This window comes from Oryx dammah, unplaced genomic scaffold (genome assembly GCF_014754425.2).
Source record: "Oryx dammah isolate SB20612 unplaced genomic scaffold, SCBI_Odam_1.1 HiC_scaffold_13, whole genome shotgun sequence".
NCBI classification, from domain to species: domain Eukaryota; kingdom Metazoa; phylum Chordata; class Mammalia; order Artiodactyla; family Bovidae; genus Oryx; species Oryx dammah.
Genome location: NW_024070197.1, coordinates 39,014,162 through 39,035,898, shown reverse-complemented (window position 1 = coordinate 39,035,898; position 21,737 = coordinate 39,014,162). Strand labels below are relative to the sequence as shown.

The 21,737-nt window shown below is 57.1% G+C and overlaps 2 protein-coding genes and 1 long non-coding RNA gene across 12 annotated transcripts in view; 1 reads left to right on the top strand and 2 right to left on the bottom strand.

Annotated features, from left to right (window-relative positions):
* The first annotated feature begins 724 nt into the window (after positions 1-724).
* KATNB1 (katanin regulatory subunit B1) lies at positions 725-18,865 on the top strand. Of its 2 annotated transcripts, none has more exons than XM_040253900.1 (20): positions 725-848; positions 1,949-2,233; positions 6,434-6,564; positions 9,117-9,234; positions 12,196-12,296; positions 12,691-12,732; positions 13,642-13,725; positions 13,939-14,054; positions 14,411-14,482; positions 14,628-14,778; positions 14,925-15,115; positions 15,220-15,350; positions 15,761-15,811; positions 16,729-16,820; positions 16,938-17,057; positions 17,149-17,298; positions 17,497-17,573; positions 17,659-17,733; positions 17,964-18,080; positions 18,439-18,865. In XM_040253900.1, exons 2-20 carry the CDS (start codon positions 2,194-2,196, stop codon positions 18,569-18,571), a joined length of 1,992 nt encoding a protein of 663 aa, XP_040109834.1. In that variant the 5' UTR covers positions 725-848; positions 1,949-2,193; the 3' UTR covers positions 18,572-18,865. The 2 variants fall into 2 exon arrangements, with proteins under 2 accessions (XP_040109834.1, XP_040109835.1); XM_040253901.1 differs by lacking the exon at positions 725-848 and adding an exon at positions 910-1,817.
* On the bottom strand, positions 7,014-8,840 carry LOC120873142. The gene is made up of 2 exons (XR_005723390.1): positions 8,607-8,840; positions 7,014-7,361 (listed from the first exon to the last, which is right to left on the bottom strand). It is a non-coding gene; the product is annotated as an uncharacterized LOC120873142 (long non-coding RNA).
* Positions 18,866-19,858: 993 nt separating the features above from the next.
* Positions 19,859-21,737, bottom strand: part of KIFC3 (kinesin family member C3) — a 34,935-nt gene continuing 33,056 nt past the window's right edge. For 5 of the 9 annotated variants that reach the window (XM_040253890.1, XM_040253888.1, XM_040253887.1 and 2 more), the window contains 3 exons: positions 21,237-21,345; positions 20,722-20,750; positions 19,859-20,525 (listed from right to left, as the gene is read on the bottom strand). In XM_040253890.1, coding sequence (XP_040109824.1) covers positions 20,746-20,750; positions 21,237-21,345 — 114 coding nt within the window. In that variant the 3' untranslated portion in view covers positions 19,859-20,525; positions 20,722-20,745. The remainder of the gene's footprint in view (positions 20,526-20,721; positions 20,751-21,236; positions 21,346-21,737) is intronic. The other 4 variants (XM_040253889.1, XM_040253886.1, XM_040253893.1 and 1 more) reach the window with 1 other exon arrangement.

The window sequence follows — 21,737 nt, the reverse complement described above, 5'->3', positions numbered from 1 at the left end:
CGGCCTTTATCGGGTTCCAAATCCAAATTGGTGGCCCCCCTCAAACTGCAGCGCACTCATCCATTCATTGAGGCGGTGGGGGTAGCACTCACGGGCTCCAAGACTGACTCGGACCCGGAATCAGACTGGGTTTCCCTCTAAGCCTCCTGGGTGGTATTCAAGCCAGGGTCCGAGCCAGAGAAGAGGGACAAAGTTCTCAGAGCACGCCAGCACCGAACCCGAGGAAAAAGAAGAAACAGCAGTTTCGGCAAAGTGCTGACTAAGGCCTAGTCCCCCGATTTACCCCAATCCAAGATGGAAGGCCTGCGGCTTCACGCTGCTCCTTGATGTCCCCTTCCTATTGGCTATCCTGAAATTGGTTTTCCAATAATACGGTTGGTGATTGGTCAATTTGGGACGGTTGCTAAATCGATTGGTGTAGCCGCCCTAAGAGGGCGTTTCGAAAAAAAATTTTAAGTGCAAACTAGTTTTCGTGAAAGAGATGGAAAGCGGAAGAACGAGAAAGCTTGAGGCGGAGGCGGAACCAAGAAAACGGCCGCTCGCATTGGTTCACTAGAGGCCTAAGGGCGGCTCTTGAATTCTCCTTCCTCGTGATTAGTCCAATTCAGGAAAAGAGGGCGGGCACTTAGGAGAGGCGGCAGAAGTGCCTGCTTCTATTGGTCATACCAGAAGGGAGGTGGCGTGCTCGCGGCGGCTGATTGGTGCTGGGGGTGAGGAAGGAGGGGCTCTGAGCCGGAGGTTTTGTTGTGAGGGTCGGTTGTCAAGCAGCGGCCAATCAGGCCAGGGGATGGAGGCAAGTGGGGGTCGCGCCTGGAGCCGAGCCTCGGCCTCCCGAACCGCAGCTGCAGGTGGAGTGGGCGAGGGGGTGAAGGGGCGAGGCGGCGAGGGGAGGTTGAGCCCTGGGCTGGGCCGAGCCAGGCGGGGCCAGGCCGGGATGCGACGGAGAAGGCTCTGGGCAGAGGGAGGCTGGAGCCAGTACTGAGAGGAGTGGGAGGGTTAGGCAAGGCCGAGGGGCCAGCTCCAGCTTCGGGAGGGGCGGGACCGGCGTGGAGGCCCGAGGGGAAAATCCTGGGAGGCCGGAAGGAGAGCCGGGGGTCTGCAGGAGGAGGGGGGATGAATGGGGACTCTTGAAGCAGGAGAGTGAATGAATGGGGATACTGATAGCAGAGAGAAAAGGGGGGACTTAAGAGGGTCTGGCGAGGCAGGGCCCAAGTTAGGGAGCGCTGGAGACCGGATGTGCACACACAGGCGGCAGGGGAAAGGAGGAGAGAATGGAGAACTAGAGAGGCAGACCTGGGGAATCCAGGAGAAAGAGGCTTGGAGGAGCTGATAGGAGGCTCCATGAGGTCGCCTTTTAATGCTGAAGAGTCATACCGACTCATGTCCAGTCTGGAGGCCTAGTTCCCAGCGCTGTCCTTGGGAATGGCAGGGACCTGGAGTAGTTCTCTTGATATATGCTGGACTCCTAGGGCCCTCTTCAAGACTCTCCCTAGAGAAAACTTCAGTCTCTATCTCTTGGGTGCCTTTCGTGGCCCCCTAAACTTAGTCTCTGACTCCACCCCTTTCCCATACGTCAGACAAAACTGACTCTCTCAGATCTATCGGAACTGCAGACATGTGGTCTTTCTTCCCCGCCCCACTGCAGCATTTCAGCTGCATTTCAGGCAGCCAGCCTCCTGAAACAGAACCTCCTCCCATCATCCTGGCCTCTGAGAGAACCTTCTTTTTCTCTATGCTTCAGTCACCCTGCCTGAGATACCCCCTCTCCAGATTCTCAAACCCGGCTTGCAGTGGAGCTCTTGTTTCTGGTGGCTTTGGTGGGTGTCTGTTTTTATCAAGTGGCCTTGGTCATCCAGGGAGCTGCAGCTGCAGTTCTGTAAACCCAGGGACCCCCCGGAGCTCCCCCTGAGTGTTTGCTAACAAGCCATCACCTCTGTTTGTATTCCAGCCCAGTGCTGAGCTGAGATGGCTCAAGCCTGACATTCCATGACCCAGGATCCCAAAAGGCATGCACGGGCTGCTGCTGTGGATGATTTAAAACCACGAGGTGGTCCTGAGAGGAGGCATTCCCTCAGCCTGCATGTGTGGAAACTCCCTGCCAACTTGATTGGTGGATCTGGGGGGGATCCACCCCCACCCCACAAGGAAAGCAGTCTGTTGTGGGTGGAGCTTCAGGTGCCAGCCAGCTGAAGGATGGCCACCCCTGTGGTCACCAAGACGGCCTGGAAGTTACGTGAGTGGCTTGCTTTTTTACCCCATTTATCCCGGTAGCTGTTTGTTGGTGGGTGGCCTGGACCTTCAACTTTGTCTCCCATTCCTGGCACAAGGGGAGACTCTCAGGCTTTGGCATAAAATAGACCAACATGCAAATCATGACTTTGGCATTGAGTGACATTGGCTCAGTGACTTAACCTCTCAGAGGTTTAGTTTCCTGTCTGTATGATGAGATAATCACGCTTCCATGCTAGAACTGCTGTGAGGTTCCAGTGAGAAAATGAACATAATGAAGCACTTAGCAGGATTTCCAGTTAGGCCGGCAGATAGGATGGTGCTCCTCGAAGATGTCCTTGGTGTTTTCAGATGTCTCACCAGTCAAGCTCCCTCATCAGATGAGAACATCTTGGGACTGGGGCGGAGGTGAGAGGGTAGGCAGAGGGCTGCTAATAGCCTCTGCAATGTATCTGAATCCAGGTACCACCCACCCCCACCAATACTGTAAACTGACAACTCTAAACTCTTTGATCTTAGGACGCTTTTATATTCTTAAAACTTATTGAGGATCCCAAAGAGTTTTTGTTTATGGGACTCATATCTACCCACATTTACCACTTCAGAAGTGAATATTGAGACATTTGAACACAAAACGCACAAACATACTGTTAGTGATGATGTCATCACATGTCATGTATCTTCTGGAAAACTCCGCCGTATTCTTGTGAGCAGATGAGTATAAAAGTCAAACTCCACCTTAGTATTATGATAAAAAGTAGTTTTGTTCTCTTGGATCCCCTGAAAGGATCTTGAGAGTCCCAGGGTTCCCTGGATCATATTTTGAGACTTGTTGCTTTGCACCTGGTGCCTCTGTGGGCCATATTCCTCTAGTAATAACTGGTTGGCGTAGATCTGGTGTGTCCAAACTGGTCATCCTTTGCTATGAGCTGTCCCTGGCCTGGGCTGTTTTCAGAAGCAGGGCTGGGCTCCTCCACTTTTTAACTGTGAGAACCTGAGCAAAACTCTCTGCTGGGTCTCAGTGTCCTCATTTGTAAATGAGAAGATTGGGCCATGTTCAAATTGCTCCTCAGTCCCAGGGTTTAGGGAGAATCATGTTATGGGCTCCCAAGGAGGTGCACTTTGGACAGAATGGCTCTGTATTTATTGGGGTTATGTATATATATACCTTCAACAGCTGGTTTTTCCTGAGAAACCAGGAAAGAACCAGGCACTGGGGAGCCAGTGGAGGGCAAAATAGGCAAGGTCCCGGTACAGTGGGGCTTAGAGTCTGGGGAGCACAGCACGTGGGAATCAGGTAATCACACTCACCTGTCTCTGCTACTCTGATTTCAAGCTGGAATTTGTGCTTTAAATCAGTTCAGTACATGATAGAGGGAGTGGGAGTAGAGGAGTGTGGTGGGCTGCCTAAACAGCATGTGCAAAGGCCCTGAGGCAGGAAGCTTGGTGGGTTCCAAGGTCTTGGAGGAGGCCATGGGCTGCAGCATGCTGTGGGAAGAATGTGGTGCCACATAGGCTGGTAAGGTCTCCTGGGACCTTACCCAGCCCTTCTGAGGCTTTGGCTTTATCTGAAAGGCGAGGCCAAGCCATCAGAGCATTCAGGTGGGAGGTGACGTGATCAGGCATGTTGGGCATCTGCTGACAATTTCACGTGCACAGCAGTTTCCATGGGTATAAGTTGTCTAAAGAGCTCAAAGGCCAAATGACCTCTGGCTCCTTATGGTTCTAGAGTCTGAGGAGGATCAGAAAGTGCTTGCTGAAGCCTAGTTCTTCGCGCCTTCTGTTGGCATGCCAGTGCTTAGCACTTCTGACCAGAACACAGTGTCCCCCTAACTGGCTGGGATGTGGGGTCCACAGTGTACCCCCTGAGCTTGGGGAACCAGCGCGAGCCTGGGCTCCACAGTAGAGCAGCAGCCGTCAGCCTGGCCTGCTGTGAGGACTTTTATTTGTTTGCATTTAAATTCGGTACCCAGGCCCGCGCCACTGCAGGGTACCATCCTTCAGGCCAGACTGGGAGCTCTTGGGCCAGTGCCCTGTCCGAGGCCTTCTCTGCCTGATGTCTGAGGAGTGCCCCCCTTTCCCCACCCCACCCACTGGTCCCTCCAGGGGTTCCAGCCAATCCCCTGGTCAGGCTGCTTGCAGGGGAGTAGTCTGAGCCCTTCTAGAGGGGCCCAATCTTCAAATTCTGCTTGCCCTAAAATCTGTGGCTCCTCAGGCTGGATGCCCTGTCCCCGGAGCCATCTGCCCAGGCTGGAGCATGGAGACGAGAACCTTATCACTGTCACTCCACACCGTCTCTCAGCGCAGGGCCTCTAGTGGACACACGGGAAACATCCATGCTATGTATCACTGGCTGTCTCTTCAGGCAGCGGTCCTGAGATGCAGAGAGGGGTGACAGTGCGCCCAGGAGACCCAGTGCAGTGGGGCCCAGCCCGAACTTTCCCTGGGAAGGCCGAGAGGCAGGGTGGGCAGCAAGGCCTCCTGGTGGGTCACGCTTGGAGGGCGTCTCATGTAGGGAGTGTCTTCAGAGAAGGGGAGGGGCCGCGGGCTGGGGGGTCACAGTGCTCAGGCGGTTTGGCCTCTAGCTGGGTTGGGCAGTCAGTCTGGCCCAACAGAAGCTCATGAACAGATAACTCTCTGTGACCAGAACCCCAGGGCACCCACGCATCTGTGCTACAGTGTCCAGGAGACAAAAGGCTCCTTGGCCGAGGTGTGGACCAGAGAGAGGCCCAGCTTCCTCAACTCCAGGGGCAGGGTCCCCAAGGCGCAGGCTCATGTTTGGGCCTTCCAGGAGCTGTCACCCGGCGGGGGCTGGCCCCGCCACCCCTTGAGGTGGGATGTCATCCGTGAGGTTGAGCCTGGGGCCTAGTCCCCCAGGCAGTTCTGACAGCCCCTGTGGGGCATGCCACATGGCCAGCACCCTTCCCCAGCCCAGCCTCCCTGCGGTCTGAGGCCCGCACTGCGGAGACCCCCAGGCAGGGCAGAGGCTGGAGCAGGCACCCCGGGCGGGCCTCTGCGGAGCAGCTGCACCGCCCTCCCCCTCAGCATCGCCCAGGCCGGCCACCCAGCTGCCTCAGCATGTTTCTCTCGTCTGTGTGGGGACACTGGTTCTCTCCTCCCCCTTCTTAGGAGAAACTGCTCAGGCCCTGGCTTGGAGACCTAAGCTGCTTCTTGGTTCCTTGCCTGTTCCTTCCCTGGCAATGCCCTCTGAGACTTACATCTGCTGCACCCTTGCCTGCCCCCAAGTCCGAGCCATGGGCCCTCGGTGCCACCCACAGTGACCTTACCTCCCTCTCTGTCCATTTGGCCCTCACACCCGACCCCTCAGTTCAACTGCCTCCTGCTCCCTCCTCATGCAGCCCACCTGGATTTCTCCTGAGCTGCAGTGCCCACTCTCCATGATGTCTGATCTGTAGCCTGCCTAGCAGCCATGAGTATTCAACCCCTCACAGAAGCTTACAGGAATGTCCTCAGTGAATCCTCAGCAGTCTAGTGAGCCACGCACTATTATTATTCCCGTTTACCCAAGGATAAGTGCAGCACTCAGAGAGGGTGAGCAACTTGTCCAAGGCCACACAGCCTGCAAAAGCAGAGCTCAGACCAGAGCCCAGTCTGTGATTCTGAAGCTGAGGGCTGAAGCCCTGGCTGAGCTCACCTGGGGACAGCTTGTCTGCAGTTGACCTGTACGGTTCTGAAAGTGGGTTTCCCCAAGCAGGAACACCAAGTGGCAGTTGAGAGGCCCTTAGGTGGTACATGGGTCAATATTTTTTATTTCAATCGTTGTTTTAATTTTTCTTTTTGTATCATAGAAAAAATGTAGTGAACATGTCAAGCATGTAATTTTCATGCGTGTTATTGCTTAAACGACAGAGCTAAGTAAAAATAGCAAGTCGGTTTTTAAAACTGATCATAGTAACTTAATAATAGTACCCATTGTTATGCAGAAAAAGGAAAAAATTCATGAGGCTTAAGGGTAGGATGGGAGTGACTGAAGTTGAGAAATTGTTGTTTTTGTCTGAGGCCCAAGCCCTGCGCTGTCTCACCACTCATGGCGTTTGGGCACCAAAGGGAGCCACAGGGAGTAGGGCCCTCCCTCTGGGCTTCCAGTGCCAGGGATGGGGGCCGAGCAGGATAAGGCCCAGCCTGCCTCCACGTGGCCTGTCAGGCCCCTGACTGTCTTCTCCCTCTGCTCTTCCCTGTATAGAGGAGATCGTGGCCCACGCCAGCAATGTGTCCTCGCTGGTGCTGGGCAAAGCCTCTGGCCGGCTGCTGGCCACGGGCGGGGATGACTGCCGCGTCAACCTGTGGTCCATCAACAAGCCCAACTGCATCATGGTGAGGTTCGGCCTGTGGGCGGGGCGGGGCAGATGCGCAGGCCAAGGATGGGCGCCAGGAGTGGGCAGCTCTGCAGAAACCCAGCACATCAGTGCTCCCCCCGACTTGTCTGCTCAGGGAAGTCCAGGACAACCCAGATGGCTGGGACAGTGGCCAGTCCTCAGGAATGGGGAGCGGGGGCGGTCACCTGGTTGTGGGAAGGAACTCTGGGGAGCCTGTATGAAAAGGCTAAAATAAGCCTACAGGCCCGAATCTGAGCCTCCCCTGCCCATTGGCCTGTCCGCTTGCCTGTCAGTTACATGCAGGGTTATTTTGATTCATTACCCACCTCATTCCATAAAAGGGATTTGAATGCCCCTGGTTGGAGCTGATTAGAGGACTGGTTTTTTAATAGTGTTAATGAACTCAACTCTGCTTGGCTTGGGAACCGATAAAATGAGAGGCAAGTGTTGGTTGAAAGGAAAGGTTGCTTTATTCAGGAGGCTGGCAGCTGGTGGGGAGGCAGTCTTGTGTCCAATAGTCAGTTCCCTGCTATTGATCAGAGGGCAAGAACTTTTAAAGGGGAGTTTCAGAGGTGTGTAGTTGATGTGAGGGAGCTACGTGCAGAGCAGCACAGCCAGCTCTGACGTCATCTTGAAGTTGGCTGTGCGGTGGTCCACCGAGCAGCATCTTCAGCCTCGCGGTCTGTCTGTTCCTGTTTCTTTGAGGCCAGTTCTCAGAACTGTGGCATCTTACGCCATGGTGACCGTCTGGTCGTCATGTAGTCAGCTTCTTCCATCTGGTGGGAGTTTTGATATCTACAAGACAGCTCACAAGACAGGGTTCAGATCAGTATCCACAGCCCTTGAGAGGGAACCAGAGTTCCTTAACTTTGTTTAATGACTAAGCTCTTATTATTTGGTCTCGTTTGACTGCTTTCCTTTGCTGCTTCTGCATTTTCCTTATTTCTCTGATTAAATTTGTTCTCTGACAAAAGTTTTTCAACAGATAAAAGGCAGGCAAAGGACATGGAGGTGGGTGGCGTCTGTCCTAGGAAGGCCCTTAGGGTTCTGTCCATTTCATTAGCACTGTCCCCTTGGTTACACAAGTATATTCAATGCCAAAAACCGTTTTCCAAAACAGGAAATCACACAGAAGGGAAAAAATACAGAAATGAGTTATATGCAGTTTGATTATCCAAGGACATTACACCTGGTACTTTGGTCTGTGTGCTGCTAGGGGCTGCTAGGGGCTGATGTCTGCACACATGGGCATGCACATATGTGCAGACTTGTGCCTATGTGTACACGTGCAAACATGCCCACAAATTTTTGCATACACACTAATATGTGTACACGTGCAAACATGCCCACAAATTTTTGCATACACACAAATATGTGTACACGTGCAAACGTGCCCACAAATTTTTGCATACACACAAATATGTAACAATATGTTTCCAGTACACTGTCTTACTCTTCTGTAGCCTGTTTTTTTTTTTAAATATAGCAACAGTGCGAGTGTTTTCCTGTGTCAGCAAATACCCTTTTACAACACGATTTTTAATAGCTTTGTGGTATCCCATTGTAGGGTTGAGCCTGGTTCCCAGCGTGGAAGTCACAGCCGGGTTTTTGGCTCAGCCCAGCCACAGTGGGGCACATCCTCGTCTCCCTAAATCTTCAAACAGATCTGCAATCATAAGATTGAATCTGTGCGTGTGTACTTTTTATAAAGCTTTCAAAACATATTGCCAAACTGCCCTCCAGAAGTCAATTTACATACTCATCGATAGCACCGAAGCTTGCCCTCTCCCCCTACAATCTTGCTGCACAGGGTGGTATTCTTTTGACTCTTGACCGAGTAAAGATAAAAAGGAGGTGAGGTTTATTAGTAGAAACGTAATCAACTCAGTTTTATTATGAGATCCAGCGGACAGCTGAGATCTGACCCAAACCGCGGCCAGCGTTAAGGTCAGAACTGAGATTGGGTTAAGAAGAGAATTGAAATTGTTTTGGGGGGGTTCAGGTGTGTTTCCCACTCCCTGAAAGTCCAGAGTAACACACCCCAATTGAAAAAGAATCAACAGAGGCTGGTCTGAATTAGGGAGAGTGTCCATGTTTCCAGCAGAATCACTCCCGGGTCCTCTGGTTTCCAGAGCCCCTGCCTGAGAGCGTGGCTGGGTCCTCTGGTGGGGGTCAGCCCCTAGGGAGCTGGGGGCTCCAGAGGCCGCTGACGGATCAGACCTCAGTTCTGCCGTGGTTTCCCCTCTGGAGGGCTGGGCCAGGCAGAGTAGAGATGGGAGCACAGTCCAGGAGGACAGTGCTTTGAACTTGGGACTGAAGGGTCAGCTGCCCCACTGCAGGGCCACTCCTGCAAGTGACGTTCCTGTCGGGAACACAGCGGGTGATGGTGGAGCGTGGCTGGGGTCTGGCCCACTTTCAGCCCTGGGAGCCGAGAGGCCTGGGGGCGCCACAGGATCCCTGCTTTATGGCTTCCCGGGGATCCAGGATTGAGGGGGAGCAGCTGGGGGTCTGTTGACACAGCGCACCAAAGCTGCTGCCTTCTCTCCTCAGAGCCTGACGGGTCACACGTCCCCCGTGGAGAGCGTCCGTCTCAACACCCCCGAGGAGCTCATCGTGGCCGGCTCCCAGTCGGGCTCCATCCGTGTCTGGGACCTGGAAGCTGCCAAAAGTAGGTGTCCACACCTGCCTCCTCCCACGCATGCTTCTCTCCTCCGCTGCCTCTCTCTCTCTCTCTCTCTCTCTCTCTGCAGGCTCTCTCTTCCTCCCAGTGTCCTCAGGTTTCACACTGAAGGGCCTTGGTGGGCATGTTCTCATCCCTGTACTGGATCCTTGCTGGGGTCTTGGTCTGTAGGCTCATGCCCTCAGTTCTGGGCCAAGTAGGGAGTCCCACTTACCCTACAGTGGGAGCTGCCTCTCAGCCTGTTCTCCTGCGGCTGTTGCCGCACAAGAATGTGGGCGCAGTGTTGCCAGCTCTACAGATTTTTTAAGACAAGCTGGGAATCTGGGCATTTATGTGGAATCCACCCATTTCTAAAGGTTGACAGCTAACTCAACATACTTTTCAGAACACTGTGCAGGCTGACACTCAGAGGTCCAAGTAAAACCAGCTTGCTCACTGCTTTTGCCAGCCTCTAGTCTGGACCTTGCAGCAGGCCAGGTGGGAGGCCATCTGCTCCCTGAAGGATGGGAGAGGAAGGGGTTGCATGGTTTTTTGCCGAGTCTGCCTCTCCCAGAAACGATGCCCTGGCTGAGACTTAAATGTCATTCTGGCCTCTCCTCTGGTGCCTGCAGGATGCTCTGCTGCAGGACGGTGGCCAGTGGCCACGTATGCCCGGTGGCCATGCCTGCCCAGTGGCCAGGTTCGTTCTGCTCTCGTATAGGTGTTCCTCAAGTTAGGACCTCACTTGAGCCTCTTGGGTGATACTTGCCTACCCAGTGGCGGAATGTTTCAGAAAGACAGAGCCCCAGGCCCTCTTAGATAATAAACAGGGCTGCGAGCTTAGCATCTCAGCACGCAGTCCCACTGCCTGGCCACATATAGGACCCACAAGGCGGGGGCATTGCTGGACAAGGGGCCAGGGAGGAGCATGCCCAGGCTGGCTGGGCTCCAGCCAAGAAAGCAGAAAGGTTCAGGCAGCAGGTGGTTCACCTCTGGGAAGCCTCTGCCTGGACCCAGATCCCAGTGGAGGGTACTAGCCATTCACCATTCACAGAGGAGCAAGACATAAAGAGAAGCCAAGAGTTGTGATTTCACAGCCGTGACTTTCATGCACAGGGAATGTGAGGAACTTCTTGAGGTAGGCAAAGAATGGAGACTGAAGGCGTCTGGGGTTCCTGAGCCCTAGGCTCCTAGGGCTCGCTGTTCTGCAAGCAACTTGTGACACACCCCAGACCCCACTCCTAGAGAAACTAGCTCAGGAGAGGGATGGGCCCAGGGTCTGGCTTTCATAAGCTTCTAGCTGGTTCTCATGCAAAACCAGGTTGGCACTGTCTCCTTTTTTGACAGATGGGCAAACAGGCCCAAGGAGGGCCCTGAACTCGGTAAAGACTCCATGGCTGGGGTGTCTGACCGCAAATCCTGGTGTCAGGACTCCCATCCCAGTGCTCTCTGCCCTGCCGTTTGGCAGGGGTGAGTGGATTTCAGTGACAGAAGAGAAACTTGCCCTCAGCATTCTTGGCAGGAAGACCTAAGACCTCAGGCCCACCTCCACCCCCACGCACCACAGTGTGGGTGGGAATGACAGAGGCAAACCGGCACCTCACGTGCAGAAAGGGGTTGCTAAAGGGCTGCCTGACTGGCTGCAGCGGCCCATCACTGGAGGGTCCAGCTGCTCGGCTGGAGGGTTTGGAAGTTCCCATGTCGGGTAGACAGGCCCTGGAGGCCCCTCCTCTCTGCAGCTCCCTGATCCCTTGACCAAGTGGGGCATCAGGAGGCCCCGAGAGCCCTCCCAGGACCGAAGAGCAGGGCAGAAATCACACCAGAAGAATGTGGTCCTGCCTGCTTTCCATGGAGAGCCAGAGGGCGAGGGCGGGTCAGCCCAGGATCCCACAGGAAGGTCGTCTGGGCTTCATGAAGCCGGCCTACGCAGGGGTGGGACCTGCTGCATCCTCTGGGGTGGGGCAGGGTTTTGGAAGCCTGGCTCTGGGATGCAAAGCAGGTGGGCTGGCAGGGGCGGCATGGCTGGAGCATGTGCGCGAGGAGTGTGCGCCCTCCAGGGCCTGGACTGGGCTGCATGTGCCCGAAGCCCCCTTGGCCAGAAAGGCAGCGCTGAGCCCCCGATGGCATGACAGCTACAATGTGAGGAGGGCAGCTGCTCAGATTTTAGAGGCTTCGAATTTTGTCCTTAAAGCATTATGTCTGGAGTCTGCTTGAACACCTGTTCCAACAGAGAGCTCACTACCTCACAAGGCAGCCTGTTTCACCTTGGCTCAAACCTGAGGATCACTGGACTGCCACACTTCTTTGTGCTAGCACCCTTGGCACGATCAGTTTCATTCAAACAACAGAATTCTAAATCTTCTAAAAAGCAAGGCATAAGAGGCCAGAGAGAAGAGGCAAATTTGAGTGGTACCAGAGAAAACTGATACAGAAACACAAGCCTCCCTCATCCACCACCCACTGACATCCTGCTCAGATACCACCTCCAAAAAGCCCCTCTGGATTTCTCTTTTCAACCTGGCAGCTTCTCCCCCACCTTGGACCGCTCCTGCATCCCTCTCCTCACGCTGTCTCAGGTGTGATGGGATGCCTGGCAGGTCATAAGCTCCATGTCCACAGGGCCTAAACCTAGTGCAGCGGCTGCTTGACTCTGCTGACTGCGGGGCTTCACTCTTGTGAGAACACGCTGGCACAAGCCCAGTGGTACAAGCCACATGGCGGTTGCAGGGAGTTTTCTGAGGGCTCATGTAATGGCAGAAATGGCTGGCATCTCTCAGGAGGAATATAAGAAAAGTTAGCTGTTAGAGCGGTAGGACTCTGATCTTCCTCCCCATCTTGAAAGTCTGTATTACTGTTGTGTTTCTCTGTGTTGTCACTACGAAAGCACACACACAAATGAACACTGAAGCTCTTTCTCTTCGCCGTCCTGTTGGCCTCTCACACCACTGTCTCTGCTCTCTCCCTTGTTAGTCCTTCGCACACTTATGGGACACAAAGCCAACATCTGCAGCCTGGATTTCCACCCTTATGGCGAGTTTGTAGCCTCGGGTTCCCAGGACACAAACATCAAGGTGAGACACCACTCAGCACCCTGGCTCTCCCAGGACCAGGCCGGCAGTGGAACCAGGATGTTGAGTCCCACCCGAGGGGGTGGGCTTCGGCTCTGCGGGGGCACCTCCCCCTGTGTGCTGCAGCTTCCATGTCCCCCCACCCCCACCCAGGGAGATGTGGGAACACTGGCCAGACATTTGTACTCGGAATGCCCAGCTTTACTGAGTAGTTTCGAGACCCCTGTCATTTTGGGGTGTAATGACCTGGAGGTGCTCAGAGCCCCTCTCTGCTCATGGCCATCTACTGCCCTCTGACCCAAGCTCTAGGACTGAGCTTGGCTAGGCCTCCCCAGCACAGCCCACCTTGGTTGTGACCTGTCCTGACCCCGGCCCCTCTCTGCTCCCCACTTCACAGCTCTGGGACATCAGGAGGAAAGGCTGTGTTTTCCGATACAGGGTAAGTGAGGCCCCTTTGTCCATCATTACACAAGCACCTTGAGGGCATGGAGCCTGGGGCGGTGCCCAGACCCTGGAAGGGGCTGGAGGAGCTGCTCATCCAGCCTGGGTGAGAGCGTGAGAAACAAAAAGTCCAGATGAGAAACGTGCATCTGGAGCAGAGCAGGGGCGCGCTGGGTGGTCCACCTGGACCCCCAGCTTTCCCTGCCTCCCCACAGAACCATGTATACCAAACTGTGCTCCACAGTTTGTAGGCTGGTAACAGGTGTTATTCGGAGAAGGCAGTGGCACCCACTCTAGTACTCTTGCCTGGAAAATCCCACGACGGAGGAGCCTGGAAGGCTGCAGTCCATGGGATCGCTAGGAGTTGGACACGACTGAGCGACTTCACTTTGACTTTTCACTCTCATACATTGGAGAAGGAAATGGCAACCCACTCCAGTATTCTTGCCTGGAGAATCCCAAGGACGGGGAAGCCTGATGGGCAGCTGTCTATGGGGTCACACAGAGTCGGACACAACTGAAGCGACTTAGCAGCAGCAGCAGCAACAGGTGTTATTAAGTTAAGGGGGTTCCTGTTCATATGAGTTTCAAAGCACTGAGTTTAATAATTATTTTTCGAAGTTGTTGGACCCTTTGACATAAGAGGAGGCATTTAACTCTCCAAAAAGAAGCACAGGACACATTGCTCCTCAACCTGTAAGACCACGAGGTCTTGATCTCCTGGAGTGTCCTGCAGGACTGAGGGGTCCGTGACCACCTGTGGAGAGGTGTTCCTCTGTGGCATCTCCCACAGGTGGCCGTCTGTCACTTCTCTGCCTGCTCCCAGGAAGCACTTGCTTGTGGAGGGCAGGGAGGAGAGTGGGGAGGGCCCAGCCCCTCCAGCGCTCATGCTGTGTCCTGTCCTCAGGGGCACAGCCAGGCTGTGCGGTGTCTCCGGTTCAGCCCCGATGGGAAGTGGTTGGCATCAGCCGCAGATGACCACACAGTGAAGGTAGCTCCCGGCCAGACGTGGGCCCAGGGCTGGGGACTGGGGTCTGCCGATCACACCCAGGTTGGGTCTTTACCTCCCTCCCCATCGGGCTTGCCCACCCCAAGACTGTCCAGAGTGGGAGGCGGTTCTTGGATAAGGGTGCGAGCTGGTTGAGAGGGTGATCCAGAGGCTGAGGGCCAAGCTGGTCCTGACCTCCAGCCCACCCTGCCCCAGCTCTGGGATCTGACTGCTGGCAAGATGATGTCCGAGTTCCCCGGCCACACGGGGCCTGTCAACGTGGTGGAGTTCCACCCCAATGAGTACCTCCTGGCTTCTGGCAGCTCTGACAGGTGAGGAGGATGATGAACAGGGCCTGTGTGACCTGTGACTGCCACACCTCTCTCCTCTCTGTGTGTTCTATCCGGGTCTGTCTTTTGGTTCTGGGGTGTCACATCCTACCTAGACTGAGCTGACTGCCAACCAAGCCAGCCTGGGACTCAGGTCACATCTCTCTCGTGACTCCAGTTTCCTGGCCCCAGTGTCCTGGGCCTTGCTGGGGTGTCTGGATCCAAGGCCCGTGTCCACTTCGCCCATGCTCAAGAGTGGCCCTGACCTGGGGGTGGGTGGGCAAGTGTCTGCAGAAAAGTGGGTTTTCTCAACCACCGGCCTGCGTAAAAACCAGCATGGGGCCTGGCTTTCTCTGCAGGACCATCCGTTTCTGGGACCTGGAGAAATTCCAGGTGGTGAGCTGTATCGAAGGGGAGCCAGGTCCTGTCAGGTAGGCGGGCGGTGGGCGGGGCCTCCTCCGGGCCGTGGGGCGTGGCTGCGGTGGCCCTTTCCTGTCTCCACTTCCGCTCTGGTCCTGGGCTTCCCGGAGCCTCTCCGGAGGCTTCTGACCCACGGCCCCCTCTCGGCTGGCCCAGGAGCATCCTCTTCAACCCCGATGGCTGCTGCCTGTACAGTGGCTGCCAGGACTCGCTGCGCGTCTACGGCTGGGAGCCCGAGCGCTGCTTTGATGTGGTCCTCGTCCATTGGGGCAAGGTGGCCGACCTGGCCATCTGCAATGACCAGCTGGTGAGAGAGCCACCGCCCACCTTGCATTTTTGTGCCGGGCCGCCGGCTTCTTCCCGCTCAAGTCCCCAACTCCCTCCTGGCCCTGTGGGGACTCTACCCTCAGGGCCCCATGAAGGATCCCGCCCCAGCTCCTCCATTTCCTGCAGATAGGCGTGGCCTTCTCCCAGAGCAATGTCTCCTCTTACGTCGTGGACCTGACACGGGTCACCAGGACAGGCACAGTGGCCCAGGACCCCGTGCAGGACAGCCGGCCTCTGGCGCAGCAGCCACCCCACCCCAGCGCCCCCCTTCGCCGAATCTATGAACGGCCCAGCACCACCTGCAGCAAGCCTCAGAGGTGGGGTGCTTGGGGCCTTGGAGGGCACTTGGGGGTGCAAGAGATGGGCCCCCCGGCCTCACCGCCCCACCTCCCCACCTCTGTTTGCTCGGCCGGCCCCTCAGGGTGAAGCAGAACTCGGAGAGTGAGCGCCGCAGCCCCAGCAGCGAGGATGACCGGGATGAGCGGGAGTCTCGGGCGGAGATCCAGAACGCAGAGGACTACAATGAGATCTTCCAGCCCAAGAACAGCATCAGTGAGGCCCTCTCCTCCTTTCCCATCCCCGCCTAGCTCTACCATCCCCCTCTGGGACGCAGAGGCAGATGGTCCTTTCCAGGATGGTGTCCATGTTGCTGCGCCCCCCTTAGCCTAATTTCTCACCCACATCTGGGCCCGGCTCTGTCCCCAGGTCCTCTAGGCCCCAGCAGAAGCCCAGCAGCCCCTTGGTGTTTAGCCTGCCAGGGGTCAGGGCATGAGGAGGGGCAAGCCTGAGGGTTCAGGCCCTAGGAACAGATCACGATCTACAGCTGTATGTGTACCCTGGTACCACTTACCCATCTCCCATATCCTGTGGGGCCCTGGGGTCCCCGCCGACTGGGGCCTGAAGGCTCAGACAGCAGCCCCCGGCTGGTCCATGTGAGTCCCCAGCCCCCTTCACCTCTGCAGGTCGGACGCCACCCCGAAGAAGTGAGCCCTTCCCTGCACCCCCAGAAGATGGTGAGTCATGGGGCAGAGCCTGGCCTCCTGGGCTCCCCAGTCTTCTTCCAGGCTGCCCCTCCCACAGGACAGTTCCCAGCCTCTCTCTCCTTGGGTCTTTTCCCTCCATTCACTCAGAAATCACCTAGTGTGTGCCAGGTGCTGCGCTAGACCCTGGTAACAGCGTGAAAAAGCAGGCAGGTGCCCACACCCAGTGAGGAAGGCGGGTGGTAGACAGCCGTGTGGGAGGAGGAGCCAGGCGTGGTGAGAGGCACTAGGGCCCGTGTAGATGCGGGCTGTGAGGCTCTGCAGAGGTGGTGCATCATGCAGGCCTGGGGGTCAGGTGAGGAGATGGGAGGGAACAGCCTCAGGTGGGAGGGAGCTAAGAGGAGGGCGGGGGGTTGGGGGGCCAGGTCCCCAGGCCCTGGGGGTTGGGTTTTGCTGCTGGAGGATTTTTGCTGCTGGTTTTTGCTGCTGGAGGATTTAAGGGAGAAAAACCTGATCTGCTTTATGATTGATGGTGGGACGTGGCAGCCTCATCTTCCAGCCCAGCCTCCCCCTCACCCCCCGCCACCAGCTTTCTCCTCAAGGGGCCATCTTCCCGAGCCCCTAAAGCTGGGTTCCTGAAGCACCTCTCTCCCCACACTCCTATTCACTGTCCACTCAGCACCAACCGCCCCTGCAAAACACACTCCATTCCTAGTGAGGTGTCGGGGCCACCACTCCCTGGGTCCCATCCACATGTGGTGCTCGGTTCCTGCTTTCTGCCAGACCTGTGGTTGAGTAGGTGGAGAGGGAGGGGACAGGCCCGCCCTCTCTGCCAGGACTCCCCTGTTAGAGGCGAGGCGCCACCCAGAGTCCCAGCCCGAGCCCTGCCTTCCCACCTGGCCCTTCTCCCGACCTGACCTGACCCAGGGATCTTTCCCTTCTATCTCCAGACATGGCCATAGCCAAGGAGGCAGCAAAGCCCAGCCCAGCCACGGACGCACAGTTCCCAGTGCCAAACATATGTCCAGGTGGAGCGGGCACGGTATGAGGCTCAGAGAGGGCCTGGTGTCCTGAATCAGGGTTGGGGTGACACTTGCCGGAGAGAGGGGCAGAGGGGGAGGCCTTGGGCTGGCTGCCTGCTAACTCCAGACCCTTCCAGCTTGAGGTCCTATCCCGGCCCCCGGTCGTCACTTCCACCCCTGCACCCAAGGCCGAGCCTGCCATCTTTCCTGCCACCCGCAACGAGCCCATTGGACTGAAGGCCTCCGACTTCCTGCCCGTGAGTGGGGGGCCCAGGCTGAGAGTGGGTGGAGGCCCATGGGGCGAGAGCAGAACTTGGCTGCCAGCATCCGGGCACCTGTCCCACGCAGGCCGTAAAGATCCCCCAGCAGGCAGAGCTGGTCGACGAGGATGCCATGTCCCAGATCCGCAAAGGCCATGACACCATGTGCGTCGTGCTCACCAGCCGCCACAAGAACCTGGACACTGTGCGGGGCGTGTGGACCACAGGCGATATCAAGGCAAGTGCCATCTCTGCTTGGGTTTGCAGCTGAGCTGAGAAGAGAGCTTCTGGGGTGGGGCTGAAGGGGTGGTAGGTGGCTCCTGTCAGCACACCTTGCAGTTTTATGTACACCCCTCAATAAAGCCCATGATCACATCACACCCAGGCAGGGCCACTGTGTCCCTGCTCCCCACTAACGGGCGCTCTATTTGCACAGACATCGGTGGACTCGGCCGTGGCCATCAATGACCTGTCCGTGGTCGTAGACCTCCTTAACATTGTCAACCAGAAGGCGTGAGTGGCTGTGACGGGGGATGGGAGGTGGGGGGCGTGGGCAGGGCCAGGTGCTGAGGGCATGTGTCCCTGGCCCTCTCCCCAGCTCCCTGTGGAAGCTGGATCTGTGCACCACGGTTCTGCCGCAGATCGAGAAGCTTCTGCAGAGCAAGTATGAGAGGTACGCGTGGAAGCCACACCTGCCTCACAGCGGGGCGGGGTGGAGGTGGACCACAGGAAAGACCCCCAGGGCTGGTGCACTTGTGGGGTGGCTGCACCACACTGCTGTCCCCTTCAAAGCTGGAAGGCCAGAGTGACAAGTCCATGCTGCCTCTGGCCCCGTCTCTGCCCCACTTTGTCTCCGTGAGCCATGCGCTCTGTTTGGTTCTATCCATCCCTCTGCCCTTGCAGCTATGTCCAGACGGGCTGCACCTCCCTGAAGCTGATCCTGCAGCGGTTTCTGCCCCTCATCACAGACATCCTGGCAGCCCCGCCCTCCGTGGGTGTGGACATCAGCCGGGAGGAGAGGTGAGGAGCCCCGGCAGTGGGGAGGGGTGTGTGGTGTGTGTGTCTGTTTGTATGTGTCTGTGTATGTGTGCGCACGCCATGTCAGGCAAGAGCACACAGGCCTGCTTGTTGATGACCCTGGTGAAACAGCCAACAGAGGTGGTCACTGTGCCTGGGACAGTGGCTCAGGGCATGGGGTGGGGTTACTAGAGCCTGGGCTCCTCCATGGCCTGGCTCTGGCCTGGGCCCTGCTCTTTGGGTCTGAGCCTTCCCCTGGGAGGAGGGCCAGTGTGGTTAGTACAGGCAAGGCCCTGGGGTTGGGCGGGGGGCATGGGCCCGTGCCGGCTGGCCACCTCCAGAACTGACCCTTTGCCCACAGGCTGCACAAGTGCCGGCTCTGCTACAAGCAGCTCAAGAGCATCAGCAGCCTCGTCAAGAGCAAGTCAGGCTTGAGTGGCCGCCACGGCAGTGCCTTCCGCGAGCTGCACCTGCTCATGGCCAGCTTGGACTGAGGGGCCCAGAGAGTGGGGGCACCCTCAGGCCTGGCCTCGGCCCCACTCCTGTTCCCTGTGCGCCCACTGGCCCATGAGCCTCTGCCCAGCCCCCACTGCTGCCCTGTGGCCATCCTGGAGGCGGTGGCGCTGGCCCACTGGCCACTCCTCAGCCCTGAACTCTTGACAACTTCTCTGCAGCAACAGCTGCCCAGCTTTGCCCAACTCCTGCTTCCTGGGGCAGTGAACTGAGCCCTGGGGCTGCTGCTGTAATTTATAAGGTGAATTTTATTAAATTTGTAACTATTCCCTGCTTTCCTTGCTGGGAGGTGCATCCTCTGGCAGCCACAAGGCTCTCCTGGGCCCCTGATGGCTTCTTCAGAGAGGAGACAGCTCCTTCTCCCAAGACCCAGAGGTGGTGCGCCACGCTGGGTGGCCAGCAGGGGGCAGCAGAGTGATGGGCCTGCGGGAAGGGGTAAGTTCAGACTTATTCTGGGGGAAGGCGGGCGCAGCAACTCCCCATTTCATGGCTAGAAGAAACCGGTGAGGCGTGGGCTCACGCTCTCCAGCCCAGCCTGTCTGTTTCAGCCACACTCCCACCTGTCCAGTGGATGCCTCTGAGGCCAGTCAGCAGCTGTACCCTGCAGGGGGCTGGGACCCAGCCTTGCAGTGGGGCCACTTAATGCGGTGGCTGATCCAGAGCTCACCGCCCTCCCCCCACCCCCAGAGGCCTCCAGGGATGGGACTGGAAAGGTAGCTACCCCATGCTCTGAACAGTTGCCCCTCCCTGCAGGAGCCCCCAGTGCTGGCTGGCCAGAACAGCTCCCCTGACCCAGAGGTCACCCTGCTTCTCCTCCTGAGGCAGCTTCAGCTCATTTGGTGCGAGGACCCCACAGAGCCCTGCACGTTTCCCCAAGGCTAGGACCAGGTGCAGACCAGCACCACTTCCATGGTGGGGAGCCTGGTGGGCATGGCACCCATGGTTGGGAGCTGTAGGCAGAGGGAGGAGGGCGTTGGCACTGACCTATGGCCATCCACCTAAGGGGGCAAGGCCAGGGCAGAGGGCAGGCAGTGGAGTAGGGACCACTGTGGCTAGGTTTTTGGCAAGCCTTTAGAGAGCTTGAGTTTCCCGTTTATTAGGTGAAGGTGCCAGTACTCGTATGGGTCAGTCATGATAAGGATGGAGGGGAGGACACTGGATCCTGACTTGGGTGGCAAGCCAGCACTGGGGAACCACCCGCAGCATGCCAACACCCTGCTCCCTGCGTCTGATCAGGGGCTCACATGACCAACTCTTCCAGACAGTGCTTGTGTAAAAAGGTTATTTTAATAAGTAAAAATGGCTAAGCTTCCAAAAGTTCTTAAATAGGATTTCAGAGGGAGGAAAATGTCAAGAGGCTAGTGAGCAGGGAGACAGCCTGGTGCCAGGCAGAAGAGGGGAGCAGCAAGATCCCCACCCACTGGCCTCCTGCCGGCCATAAATAAAGCCTGACCCACGGCAGGAGCGGGCCTCCTGTGTACACGTAGGAACACTATATACACGCCTGGCGAGATGCTCTACCCCCAGAGAAGAGCAGGACAGGGCTGCCCACCAACCGCCCAGCTCCCACAGTTGCTATGCCTTCTGGAGGGGCCCTGCGGGCTGGGAAGGGTTGGGCCAGCCCAGGCAAGGGCCCACCCTCCCACACAACACACTTGCCCTCCCCACAAGGGCCCACAGTGATGACCTGGGCCTGCCCTTCCAGCTTGTGTCGCTTGCACCCAGAGCCACAGCCAAGAGACATGGTTTCCTTCTGAACATGTTTCTCATCTCTAAGGGGAGATGGGGTCAAAGAGGCGCCTCCACTCTGGCCTCTGCTTTGCAGGCTCCAGACACTGCAGCAGGGGCGGGGCAGCCATGCATGGAGACCCAGTCGCTGGTCCCTGGTCCGGCAGGGTGGGCATGTCCATCACACAGGCAATGGCCTGGACTTCCCTATGGGAGGGGGTAGGTTTTGTCAGCACCCAGACTGTCAGCCTCTGTCCTAGAGCAGGAGGCAGCCGGGCAGAAGCACACAGACAGCAGGCAGCGAGCCCCAGACCCAGCCAACTTCCCGGCACAGCCCTGCAACCCGAGGCGGCCAGGCAGGCGGGTAGGCGGGCAGCCCTGGACTGCTGGCCCCCACACTCACCTGGAGACTCTGCAGCCCCAGCCGTCAGGCTGAAATCAAAGCGACAGGTGTCTCACTGGTAGGCTTGCCTTGGGCTGGGACCCACCCCCCAGGACTCTGCTGCCCACACCCCCTTTAGAACTCAAACACTTGCCAGGCCCTTCTGTGAGTGGGCCAAGCTGGGGGCTGGTGCCCCGGATTCTAATCACCCATCCACGGCCTACTTGGGAGGCCATGTCTTTCATGAACCCAGCCTCAGAGAATTGCGTCCTGAGCCTCACATCAGCGGTCTAGCTAGAAGTCCAGAGGGCTGGCTTCCCCTCCTGACACTCCGTCTCCATGGGGCCTTAAGTTTCCCATCAATAAAATGGACCCAGCACTGTCTGCCCTAACTACTTCCCAGGGCCAAAGAAGGTTGTGAAACTGGTCTGGAGAAGTTTTATAAATTTAAAGCCCACTCCAATAAGGGCAGCCCAGTGGCTGTGATCAGCCTATGGGGGAAGCTCCCCACCCTGGCTCACTCCCTGAAGACTCACCTGAGGGCTGCAGCTTCCTCCTGATAGAGCCTGGGCGGCTAGTGGTCCCAGAGCCAGGGGCCGAATGGGCTCGTGCTGAGGGCTGTGGCGTCTGGCAAGCTGACTCCCACTGTGGGCAGAGAAGGGCAGGTGGGTGGGTCCCCTGCCATCCATGTGTTTCCCCTCCCCAGCCACCCAAAACTGTTTTCTCATCTGCAAAATGGACGTGATGATGATACAATAACCATGGGAAGAAGGTGGGAATTAATAAAGAAGTAAACTAGTTACTACTGAGCATCTGTGTGCCAGCCTGCACCTCCCTGCCCCACCTCCAACCAGCTGATGACCCCTAGGTACCTCTGAGGTCAACAAAAACGCCTGGACTGAAGAGACTACTGGGTTTGGGTACAAGTTCTGACTCCACCCCCTCTGGTATGTCCCCCTCTTCCCCACTCCAGGCTGTCCTCCCTGCCACACCCTCCCTCCTGCCCATGACCGGAAGTCTTTGACCCAGCGCCGGCA